The following is an 11,902-nucleotide window of genomic DNA, read 5'->3' as shown; positions in this document are numbered from 1 at the left end:
ACTTGCCACGGCTAAATGTTTACAGCACGTCATGTCCATACTCCTGCAGGACCAGCAGACAGGAACAGCCTTCATGCAGAACGCTCTACTGCAACTTCCTGCCATCCCAGCCCAGGACCCCTCGGCGCAAAGCAACGGGGACGATGAGCCGGACAAAGATTCGGGGTCAAAGGTGACAATTTGGCCGATTGAGAGGCAGCGTGCCACTTGCTGGCACTCGCTTGCCCATTTTGCACACTGTTAATTATGTGCACTGCCACACTTACAGTGTCAGTGACTGTAGGTGTGCGTGCTGTGTTTCATTTCTCAAGCTACATCACATCTTTCCTGGCCAAACGAGGCTGCAAAAAAAGGCAGAAATATGATGCGGAGCTGAAAAACGATTGGTCAAATAAACGTTGGAAGTGGACACAATATGTGATCAGGGCTTGCTTACATTATGTTTACATTTGATCTCAGATCTTGTGGTGTAAATGGCTTTATGTAGCTTTATTTTTAATGATGCTGAAGCCATATACTTCACTATGAACACAAATATTTTTGTTTCATTCAAACCTTTATGGGTCTGGAAATAATGACTTTGTGGTATAGCTATACGCTCACTAGTTTGCACCTTTTTGATTTAAAGTTTTCATTGTTAATATCCTCATTCTGAAAAAACGATTCGATGAACATTTTATTTAAACGTTGTTTTGTTCCATTTGACTGTAAATGCTCAGAGGAAGGACACAACTTGCCAAACTCAGTACAGTATATCATTTCACTGACTTCTAGGTCACTCTGGTGGTTCCTCTGTTACCCACCAGGTGGTGCTAAGTGAATTACCTGCTTTTGTAACCGACTGCAGTATGTGTTGAATTTGAGTGGGAGGAGGACCCACCGGGGGGAGAATCTGCATTTAAATTAAGCCCTCTGTTATTATGTTAAGCAGCGACATGTTGAAAGTCATTAGAAAGAGAATAATCATCTGTGGCCATTAAAGAGATTGAGATTCATCCCAGAGAAAGATATGTGTGGCTCTCCCTGATGGCCTGCACAATCCACAGATGGAATATGCTGAAGCGTGTTAATATAGCACCAGCAATCAGATTAAGTGTGTTTGCTTAAGGTATTAGTCACACCATTGAACTCTGTATTTGGGACACCCAGTGTGTTGACAGTTGTTCCCACATTGAGAAGCTACCTGGCTGCTTTCGCACACGATTCTTAATCACAACACCTGAGGCTGCAAGCTTTGCTCCTATTTATAATATCGCACTCCCAAATGCAGGATGCCGCTCTGCGGCAGATGAAACTCCGGTTCCTTTCACGTTTGGTTTTAATCAGGAGGAGAGCAGCGTCCCTGTCCTTGTATCAGTTTGTATTGTGATCAGTGAAAGACAAGAGCAGCTGTGGGCAGTTTGATTTATAATGAATTGAAATTAGAGCCCCGACATACCTGTATTGGGACGTGTGTACAAATAAATTGCAGTTCATGAATGCCAAAGATATTTCAGGAAGTTTTGAGATGGTTCTCTCAATGTTCATAATGTAGGCAGACAGAAAGGTACACATGGTCGATCACGTTGCTGTTAAACCTGTTACCATGGGGATCCAATGTAACCGACATGAATTCAAGCTGCAGCTACAGTTCCCTGCGAAGGAAGGAACTAAACTTTCCTTTCAGCCGGTGGGAGATTAGCATTTGAGATGAATTGATTTTGGTTATTGTCACTTTGACGACGGTAATGTCGGACGGTTGGTGGTCCGCCACATAGGCCAAGACTGATCCCGAGAGAACGAGTCCACTGCTGGAGAAAATCGTACAACATTAACTTGAGCTAATTATGCGTGGTATGTTGTGAATCAGTATGAAATCTCATTATTGACTTCGTGGTCAGCTGATGCCCCCCCTGCACTTTGAAAACTCTCGTCAAGTTAGTTTTGTTTTTTTAAGTACAATTTCATTTCAATCGATTTCTACTCCACAGGCTCCACAATGTCCAAGACAAAACAACCAGGGCTGCAGCGATTAGTCTGTTAAGAATAGATCATTGATTAATGATGTCATTTATATTTTAAGAAAAAAATGCCAAACATTTGTTGATTCTAGTTTCTCTGTTTTAGGTTATTGTAAATACAAGTTTTTAACTGTTGGTCTGACAAAACCTTGTCGAGATCACCTTGAGCTATGGAGAATTGTGATGCGTCTTTCGAATCATTCAAAGACCAGACGAATAACTGAAAAAACATCTGAAACGAGAGTATTTGAGCTCGTGTAACCCCTCAGTCGTTCCCTTCATGCCCAACGATGGTTTTAGTTATTTTTAATGGTCTCCACCAAAAGGGAAAAAAAGGACATGCCAGAGTGGAATAGGCTGGAAAAATACAATCCCTCCACTTTTCATGTTCAGTACACTGACGTGTGGCAGTTTGTGCAAGAGACTTGAAAGAGCCGAGTGTTTTAACATCATGTCTCTGTGTGATCTGAGAACAATTTGCAATCAAGTTGAGGAAAAAGAGAAAAAAAAACCTCTCGCATAAATCAGCCAAAGTGACACTTTTCTACATCGCTAGATGTCTGTGTTCATTTTGTTTCTCTCCTCTTGGCCCATTGAGACTGAAATGGTGACAGAAACACATGGCCTGGCTGTAGGCGTGTTGTTTTTTGGTTAATTGGTAATTGGATTGTTATTCATTACCCCTTATGTGTGAAACCGGCACCTTTGTCTCGCTGCCTCATTACCTCTCTGTCTGTCTGACGCCCTTCGGTCACGTCTCGTCAGCTGGGAAACATCACAGCAGTGTGACCAGTGCGTGAAAATGGATGTGTGTGTGTGTGTGTCTTTGCACCATGTGATGCTGGATCTTGCCGTGAGACGATTATGACTGATGCAGCACAGTCAACTTGTTGTCACCGCTGAGTAATAGTCGTGTGTTGTCTTTCAGTCCGAATCCGAGCAAGACGAGGAGTGTACGGGCAGCATGGGCTCCGCTGCTGTCGCTGTAAGTCATTTTCCTTCCTCTTCTTGTATTGTTCTTATTACAAAAGGGTTAGGGGAGTTACAAGTGATACATTTGATAGACGACCGTTGGGGTTTGGTCTTGGAAACGTCACTACTCGTTCCCTTTAAACCAATAACAGAATTAAAAGCATGAACTGCTGACCTATGTGCATTGTGGTCATGGGTGTCTCCCAAATGTGTCAGTTGGCTGTGACTCAGTCATTTGTAGGAAATGGATTCGAGGTTTGTAGCTTCAGCATTATCAATAGAGCCCACAACAGGATGTGGACAGTATGGTGTGTGTGTGTGTGTGTGTGTGTGCGCACATCTGAGCTCTCCCTCCCCTCCCTGTGATAGCTGGATCCGATCGAGAAGGAGTGGATCTACTCCGCTGCAGGCGCTCGAGTCCCTGACCTCTCTCATCTGCTCAGACAGGACCCCTCGCTGGCAAACAAGAAGGTAACGCCACCCGAAATGAACGAGGGATCTTTTTGGCCATCTGTATGCGGTAATATCGCTACCACAAAGTCTGACGTGGCAAGAAACACGGCAATCAAATGAGCTTTAAACCCAGATCAAGGCTAATAGCCAAACTTAATTAGAAGGAAACAACGAGGACAAACGGAAGAATTATTACCCGCTCCGCCTATTTGTCAACTTTTACAACTTGAGTACGGCTTCATTCACAGAACACAGAAGTACGAGGTGCCTCTAGTATCAGCTGTATGAGAGGGAGGGAGCAGCAACGAGAGGGAAGAGGGGTACAAATATAAAAATACAAACATTAGTTGTACGGTCTAAAGTTGAAATAAATAACTGTCGTACTCAGATCATTGGTGCTGCGGAGGGAGGAGCTTATTGTCTCCTTTCATCGTTTAAAAATCAGTGTCACGCAACAGTCTGTGTTTTTGTTTCTTAATGTGTGAAAATGTATTTTGTCCGCACTTCATTTGTCTTCAGTCTCATTTTCCCGAATCTTCAGGGACTGTTAAGTTCCTTTGGTTCAACACCTTCTTGCCCTGTCGGACTTTGTTACAGCGTTGTCAGTCGTCTGTTCCCAGATCTAATCAATCACTCTGGTGGGTGCAATGTTATCAAAACTGACTTAATTAATTTCCAAAACAACGCAAATAATAATCCTTCAATGTAAGACGAATACAAAGTGAAGAAACCTGAACGTACACACATTTTCTACAAAAAAAAAACAACTCAAACTGTTTCATGTGGTTGGATACATGTTTCACAAATTTATGCTTTTGTGTCTTTTTTGTTGTTCGGGGGGGTCGAACCAGGACTTTACCTCAGTGAGTATTTGACATACCAGCTACAGATGTAGTGATTAACAATGCTCTGTTATTACGTGCTTTTTGTCTGACTAAAAGCGTCTCCTTTTTTCACTTTGGCTCTCGACACTGTGACGGCAACCATCCTTCTCAGGGGGTAAGTTTCACTCCAGAGTAATAACTCCCAACGCCCACTGTAGCCTGTTGGAAACGGACGCTCATTTGCAACGTGCATTCAAACCGCCCGTATTATTACCTCTGCGTTTCTTGATCTCTCATCTGTGATGGCGTAGCTCAAAATGCACAATGACGCTCGCTGTGTTTTATCTTGTGTAACTTTCACAAGCTCATTCTGCCGAGACCTTTTTCCCCTTAATGGTATTCTGAGAACCCTGTGTTGAAACATCCCGATCATGCATTTCAAAAGGTCCACTATCAAACGGATTATGAAAGATAGCTTTTAGCTCCTGTGCCCCCCTGACAACCCAAATCCTTTTATTTGTCTCCCTGTGCGCTTAAGAGATTTGAGCTCATGTTTGTTGTCCCTCCCCTGTGTCACAGTTCTCACACTGCCCTGTGACCATGGCAGACCACCTTCTAAGAGTAGCCCTAAGCCTCTGCCATCCACACCCGGACAAGATAGCACGGCCGCCATTGAAGTGTAGGGAGAAGATGTGTGTGTGTGTGTGGGGGGGGGGGGGATTAAGGAGAGTCTTAATGCCCCACAAAGACTTCACCCACTTAAAGATAATCTGAAAGTAATAGAGCAGGCTGGGATTAATTGTAGAACAATGCAGGTTGTGTCCCTGGGAAGGTGCTAAGTCCCCCTCGGGCCTCTTTGATGTTCCCTTTAGCCCTCAGCCTTTCCCTGTTCTGCAGAGGTGGATGCCTTTCCAGAGATAACGCTCAGCGATACCGAGACTCACAAGAACCAGTCTTTAAAACCAGGAGTCATATCGATATTTGATCTGAATTCTGTCATGTCCTCACTTTGCTCAACAGAAGTTGTGCTAAGTGTTCCAAAGACCAGGCTTTAAATCACATGTTTGACCAGGACTGAAGGGATTACTCTTCATCCTGGGAGGACTTAAGCGTTTCCTGCTCTGACCAAATGTTTGTTAGGTTTTGATGATCTCATAGAAAATGTGTGAAGTTGCTTAAAAGTGAAGACCGGTCAGAACACCTCAGACCAAAGTCTAACGCTCTTCTTTTTTTTTTTCCTCTCTCCCTGCTCTCCTCGTGACGTGGGCCTTCGTTCCTGCTGTGACGGACTTCCTCTGCCACACAGTTTGTAAGTACATCATTGGCCCATCACTCCTCTCTCCCTTCCTCCACGTCAAGTGTCAGGCACACTGGCCATTGTGTCGCCTGTTGATGGGAGTCCCTTTTTGGGACACCACTTCCCTCACTGGTGAGCGCGTGGCGGGGACAGGGACGTCCCTGAGTGATTGGACAGGTGGCCACCCCCAGTGGGCAGGAATAGAATCCAGAGGCGCAGGACGGGAGGGAAGACGTTGCATCCTGTTCGGCCTCGTCCATCACCCTTGCCCACTGGGAGGCCCGCCGAGCCGCCTGTCAAACAGCCCTTTGGCCAATCTGTCTTGAGATGTGACAGGGGACAGACAAAAGAGCTGGAGATACTTGAGCCAGACAGCATCTATCACAATCTGTCTCCCAGACGCACGGCACTCTGAGGTGCAGCTATACCTATCGCTCCCTCAGTCCCCTCAGTGGGTACAAGCAGACATTTTTCTCTCGCCAGCTGTTGGACAGGCTTGTTGTGCTACGATTAGCACCATTAGCAGCATAGCTTCTAAACAAAACAAAGGACCTGTGTGCTGTTCAAGCGGCGCGCTCGCCCCAGTTTGTGCCTCTCGTGTGTTATCATCACATTCAAAATCACCGAGCTAAACATCTGTTTCCCTGCTACATAAATGCCCGGTGTTGTCGTTGAACAACACTTACAGCTGTTCTGAGGGTATTTCCAGAATCCTCAAAGACTTTTCTCACCTTGGGGAAGAAAAAAATATATCTTTTGTCTTCCAGGAAAAGAAAAACTAATTGAACCAGTTTCTTGGCCTGCAACTATATTTCTGGATCCAAGTAGCCGGAAAGGACTTTTTTGTACAATACATGAAAAATATAAACCCATTCTTTAAAAAAAACTCTGTAAAATGTTGACATTTCGGTATATTGAAGATGTCATTTCCAGATGTTATCTTTGTTTGGATTAAGTGGAAGAGACACAATTTGTGAAAGATCATTTTTGTGTTTGAAGAGTCTGAGTATTCTGGAAACTGCTCGAGAACATCTGTCAGTTCTGTGTTCTTCAAAGATTGGCAGTTTGTTTTTTTCCAGATGCTGTGCGACTAAGATGATGATAATGCACGAGAGGCAAAAACTAGGGCGAGCCCTCAATTATGTGTGTCCAAAAAACACTCACGAGGTATTGTTTCAGCACGCTGTGGAATCAAACAGCTTTTGCTGTGAAAGTGATTGTTTTGAGCGCTTACCAGCACGTTTCATACTGCGCACGTGGCATCGTTGAACTCTGAGGTTGATTTGAAAGTAGTTTAGGACACAAACAGACATATTTTTCATTCAGGACAGTATATGAACAAGGTGCGTATCTGTTTAAAAGATTTCCAATGATATTAACTTGTTTCAACTGTTCAAAATCTTTGGAAAGAAAGAGATTTCAACATTGTTGCTGTTGGATCTCCACAACTTTTCAGTAGCCAAGAAAAGTACTTTTCATCTCGTCTGCTCGACAGACATAAAATAAAAAAGAGTGCGGTTATAAGGTTGCCATCTATCCACAGTCACCATGTAATTCTGATGGTTACTGTTTGATTCACTGTGTTAAGGGTCAGACTCAGAAGGGGTGGATGTGGTTACTTTGCAGACATCTGCACTTACGCTCTGCTTTCACCTGTTGATAGCCCATAATTACGCTGCTTAAAGAGTGTCGGAGAAACTGTGGAGATCACAGTTCCAGTCCGACAGGTGGATGTGGTTTGCGTGTGCTTTTTCGGTGTGCGTTGTACATACATGTGTCTATTATTTTCACATCTTTGCATGTGGACATGTGGGTGTCGTGTCGCGGGGGCCCATGTTTTCCTCCTTGACGTGTGCTGACAGTAGTGCGCTGATGTCTGGGTGGGTCTCCACTCTGCAGGTCACACTAACATCATCAATCTTCCACCGGGTGACAGGCGGCTGGGGCCCCCCCCACCAACTGTGGGCACAGTGCTGTGTTGTTTTGTAATTAGGCTCTGTTAGATGGCAGGAAGCCATCTCTCCATCCCTCCCGCTCTCCATCCCTCCACTCCCCTCTGTGCACAGCTGGCCTTCTGCCCTCACACGGCCAATAAGAAGCTGCCCCGCTCAGCTCGGACAACTTGTGATGATGCTAAAGCATTTACCATGCCTGCTATCTTCTGTAATATTGTCAGAGGAAGTGCATTTTATGAATGACTCTTCTTTCCTCATTGCACACAGACAGCTCTGCACTGGGCTGCCAAACATGGCAACAAGGACATGGCTGCTCTGGTGGCGAATGCGGGTGCTGATGTCAACACCAAATCAGTGAGTGCATTTTATTTTTATGATACATTGACTATATATTGTTTTTGTCATTACAGGGACACTTAGTATTGGACATTGGTTGAATATTTGAATTGTAGAGTAGAAATCTGCAACGAGTTCTTTCATTACCTCGGACCAAAATGTACACTTACATCAATTTGGCAAACAAAGTGACAGATAAGCATTTTCTGTCTTTAAAGGCAAATATACTTATTCAAGTTTTTTCTTTTTTTTTAAAGAGGTTTTTCATTTTTAGACAATGATTTTAAAAGGGGAATTATGACTATTCATTACACATGAATGAGTTACGGGGATTTGCTTAAGACAGAAGATATCCTGACTTTTAGTCCGTAACATAGGTCAAGCTCCAAAAACACTGGCTCCTACATTTCCCATGATGCAACTCAGCAACATCTTTTGTACATTCTCGCATGTTACTCATGTAATTAACTTAACTTGCACCAGTTGACGTTGTGAATCAATTAACACACCATAAATGTCAAGATGACAACTTTGACCACTTTTTAAAATATTGTCTCTCTTGCAAGACATACACTTAAATGATGATCCGATCGTCGAGCGATTAAAAACAAAGTTTAGGAATTTCAAGCTGGATTATGTAAACTGCGAGTGGCATTACAGTGCGTTCCGGCAGCACTACACCTACACACCCAGAGTCGTGTTTCCATCACTTTAGAGGACATTGACTTCCATTCACTTACTGGCGACTTACCCGAACCTCAACTTACCCGAACCTCAACTTACCCGAACCTTAAGCCGAGTCTTCACCCTAAAATGTAATTATTTACGTTATGGGGATGTGCATTTTGTCCCCAAAAGGAAGGCGAGTCCCCACAATTTTACTGGGTATAGGACTGAGCGATATGGAGAAAAATCAAACATATTATTTCAACACACCTCGATACCGCTGTTGTTACGATCATGAATGGTTGACCATTGGTGCTTTTATAAAATCTTTACACAGTGTAAACAGTAAACTATATGTATTATTTATTTTCTGTGCAACATCACTGATTTATTCGTGGTGTTCTTCTTTCTTGCAGCATGTGAGTATCCAGGTTTTTCTTAATCAGCAAGTGATGGGTATGTACAGTAAGTTATTTGATTTTAACTTGCAACAAAAAGGACAGCAACGTGGCTGCTGGTTTCTTCTTCTGTGCCCCTCAGTGACGTAACGCTCCTAAATGATCCAGCTGTGCAAATGTATCACAGCAGCTCGTGTTGTCGGGCTGCGGGAGTACTCCGCTAATAAATCATGTCATGTCATGTTAATTGTTTCCCAAAACAGTGCGTCTATATGCCAGCATGCACAACGCTAGAACTATGCAATTTTCAGCAAATTGCCAAGCAATTATGTTTTTATCATTATCTTATGTTTCCATAACCTTTGCTAATTTGTATATTTTTTTCCCACATTGTTTTCATTGGCTGTGTTTGGGCCTGGGAAACTCTAGGGGGTAGGTACTAAACCCTTCCACACTTTGCCACACTTATACCTCTGAACTCAACATGAAGTCAAAATGTCAATTCATTTAATGAACTGCCTTCTTTAATGTGTCAATGAGCCGACTGTACGGGGTGTGTTTGCATGCCGCGTCATATCACCACTGTCCCTAAAATGAGAATAATTATGAAGTTCATCATACAAGTTTTCAAATGTTCTTGATGCATGTTTTCCTTTTGTTCTGCAGGGATATACGCCTCTACACATTGCAGCATTACATGGTCATCGGCATATTCTAGACCTGCTCATCGTGACATATGGTAAAAACTGCTTTCATTTAACCAGTATAGCACCGCCATTAATGCACAACAAAATACATGATTTAACAATAAAGTGCAGTCAATCAGTTTACGAGTGTCGACTGGGTAGTTTAGTTTACCTTTGGATCATGAAGTGTCTCTTCAAGCTTCAGGTGAAAGGTGTCAGTGAAGTAGCTACCTGCAGTCTTCCAAGACTTTAGTCTCAGCTTTCAGAGATTTTATTTTTTTTTCTCATCAGGGGCCAAAGAAAACTTAAGGGACTACAGCGGCCATTTTGCCGGCCATTATCTGAACGTCAAAGAACCAGAGGGTCCAGAGGAAGACTGCGACCTGCGTGAGTGACTCTTACTTATGCTGCTCTATGAAATGTTAAGAGTTAGATACTTTGAATTGCTTTGTCTTTGTTAAGTCTGAAGTATAACATTTAAATGCATTTGTAAAACAAAGTAAAATATGCTGTTTTTATTTCAAAGAAAAGTTTGAACGCCAAATTAAAGAACAAGATTAATTCCGCGATCATATCAGTCTGCTTATTACAACGCTATACTGCCAGCAGCTGGTTAGCTTAGCTTAGCATAAAGACTGGGGGGGGGGAACAGCTACCCTGGCTCTGCCAACACAACCCACCTACCAGCACCTCTTCTTACCTCTATTCATTATCTTACTGTAACATATTGCACAAAACATTTCTGAACAAAAGTATTACAGATTTAAAAATAAGCAGCGTCTGAGCCTTTTATTGCACTCGTGAGATTAAAATGATTAAAATCAGCGAGGTGTTATTGTTGTTATAATAATTATTCTGCCGCAGTCTTGAAGGGCAGCTGTAAGTTTTGCAACAACCAGATGTCCCTGCGTCTGAAAGTGATATCTCTTAAATGTAGTTAATGGTAATCACAAGCTTTCTCTCATCGTGTGTCCTTTTGTTTCTTGGAATCGCAGAGTTTCAAGTGACTCAGGCCAGAGAACGGAACAGGAACAGGAAGTTGGCATCGTTGTTTCACTCCAAGAAAAAGTGGGGCTCAGCAGAGGAGCTGGCCCCGATAGAGGAGGAGAGCACGGCGTCGCATCAGCTCGCCCTTCCTCCATTCAGACCCAGAAAATTCTCCCGCTGAGAAACAAAACAGATTTCTGACTCTGCTAGGTCTTCTACACTCACATATCCACTTAAACCTTACATGCATCTATATTTACACACATGATGTTAACCTACATGTATGTACAATGGAAGCCTAATATGTGTAGATGTGTTATGTACACACATACACTGGCATTTAAACCGTATGTGCTTAAAGACACGATCACACCTGAACGGCTCATCTATGCTGAACACGGATGCTTTAACATTAAATAGGACGTGTTGCAGATGATGCTTTGCTTCTACGTGTATTAGCAATATTTATGCTTCTACCATGAAAGTATTTCTTCAAGCCTTTACATTTGAATGAATGTCGCTATATGTTACTTGTGCCTTACAATTTCAAATGAGCTCAGGCCACATGGATTCTTTAAGAGCGTCGTCGCCTTTTGTTTGCGTTAAAGACGACGAGTAGACGATCGGACTGTGAAGATGTCCAGGTGATCCAGATTCACTCTCAGTGTGGAGTTAAATGATGATTAAAATACATCAAAATCAGCAGACTCAACTTTTTGAAATAGACACTGGTTTGTATGTTTTGGTCTGTTAAAAATGATTTGTACTTGCTTGACATTTTCCATAACATACCACAAGTTAGTTTATCTTCATGTCAGTATTGCATCAGACTCAATTTGCAGATATACCTTCATTTTGTATTGAATTAATAATTATAAGATCACAATTAATCTGTCAACTAAGGGATAGAACGGAAGTTTAAACCAGCATAAACCTCTACAGCGTTTTAAATATTTTAATCATTTTTATACAGTCCCTTATGACAATGAAGTATTGTTGATTGTTCAACTCCAGCAGCTGAGTTTGTGACGCAATTGAACCCTTTGCATTTGTTGTCACCAAGTTTGTGTTTACTGTTTTGTTTTTTTCCAAGTAGCTTGTGAATTTGCAGCGCTGCATGGCAGCAAAGTTGTATTTCTCCGTGAATGAATACACCAGCAACAAACCCTGCTCAAATATTTATGAGACAATACATTTACGTTGACAGAAAAATGTATTAATCAACATAAAAGGCCAGTCCATCAATACAATGTTACATGTTTGTTGTGATTAATTAGCTGTTTCAAGCAAGATTCAGTTTCAAATAAATTGTCAAACTGTGTTCTTGG

General features: G+C 42.5%; 1 protein-coding gene across 1 annotated transcript in view; it reads left to right on the top strand.

Moving 5' to 3' along the window:
* The window catches only part of LOC306780714 (uncharacterized protein), a 16,452-nt gene extending 5,176 nt beyond the window's left edge, over positions 1-11,276 (top strand). The window contains exons 4-13 of the mRNA XM_079273148.1: positions 50-172; positions 2,929-2,985; positions 3,342-3,492; positions 4,829-4,928; positions 6,626-6,713; positions 7,769-7,855; positions 8,920-9,047; positions 9,513-9,640; positions 9,879-9,974; positions 10,583-11,276. Of these exons, the coding sequence (XP_079129274.1) occupies positions 50-172; positions 2,929-2,985; positions 3,342-3,492; positions 4,829-4,928; positions 6,626-6,713; positions 7,769-7,855; positions 8,920-9,047; positions 9,513-9,640; positions 9,879-9,974; positions 10,583-10,755 (1,131 nt within the window). The 3' untranslated portion in view covers positions 10,756-11,276. The remainder of the gene's footprint in view (positions 1-49; positions 173-2,928; positions 2,986-3,341; positions 3,493-4,828; positions 4,929-6,625; positions 6,714-7,768; positions 7,856-8,919; positions 9,048-9,512; positions 9,641-9,878; positions 9,975-10,582) is intronic.
* The last annotated feature ends 626 nt before the right edge of the window (positions 11,277-11,902 follow it).

Source organism: Melanostigma gelatinosum (genome assembly GCF_949748355.1).
Source record: "Melanostigma gelatinosum genome assembly, chromosome: 8".
Lineage (NCBI taxonomy): Eukaryota > Metazoa > Chordata > Actinopteri > Perciformes > Zoarcidae > Melanostigma > Melanostigma gelatinosum.
This window is presented reverse-complemented; position numbering and strand designations above follow the sequence as displayed.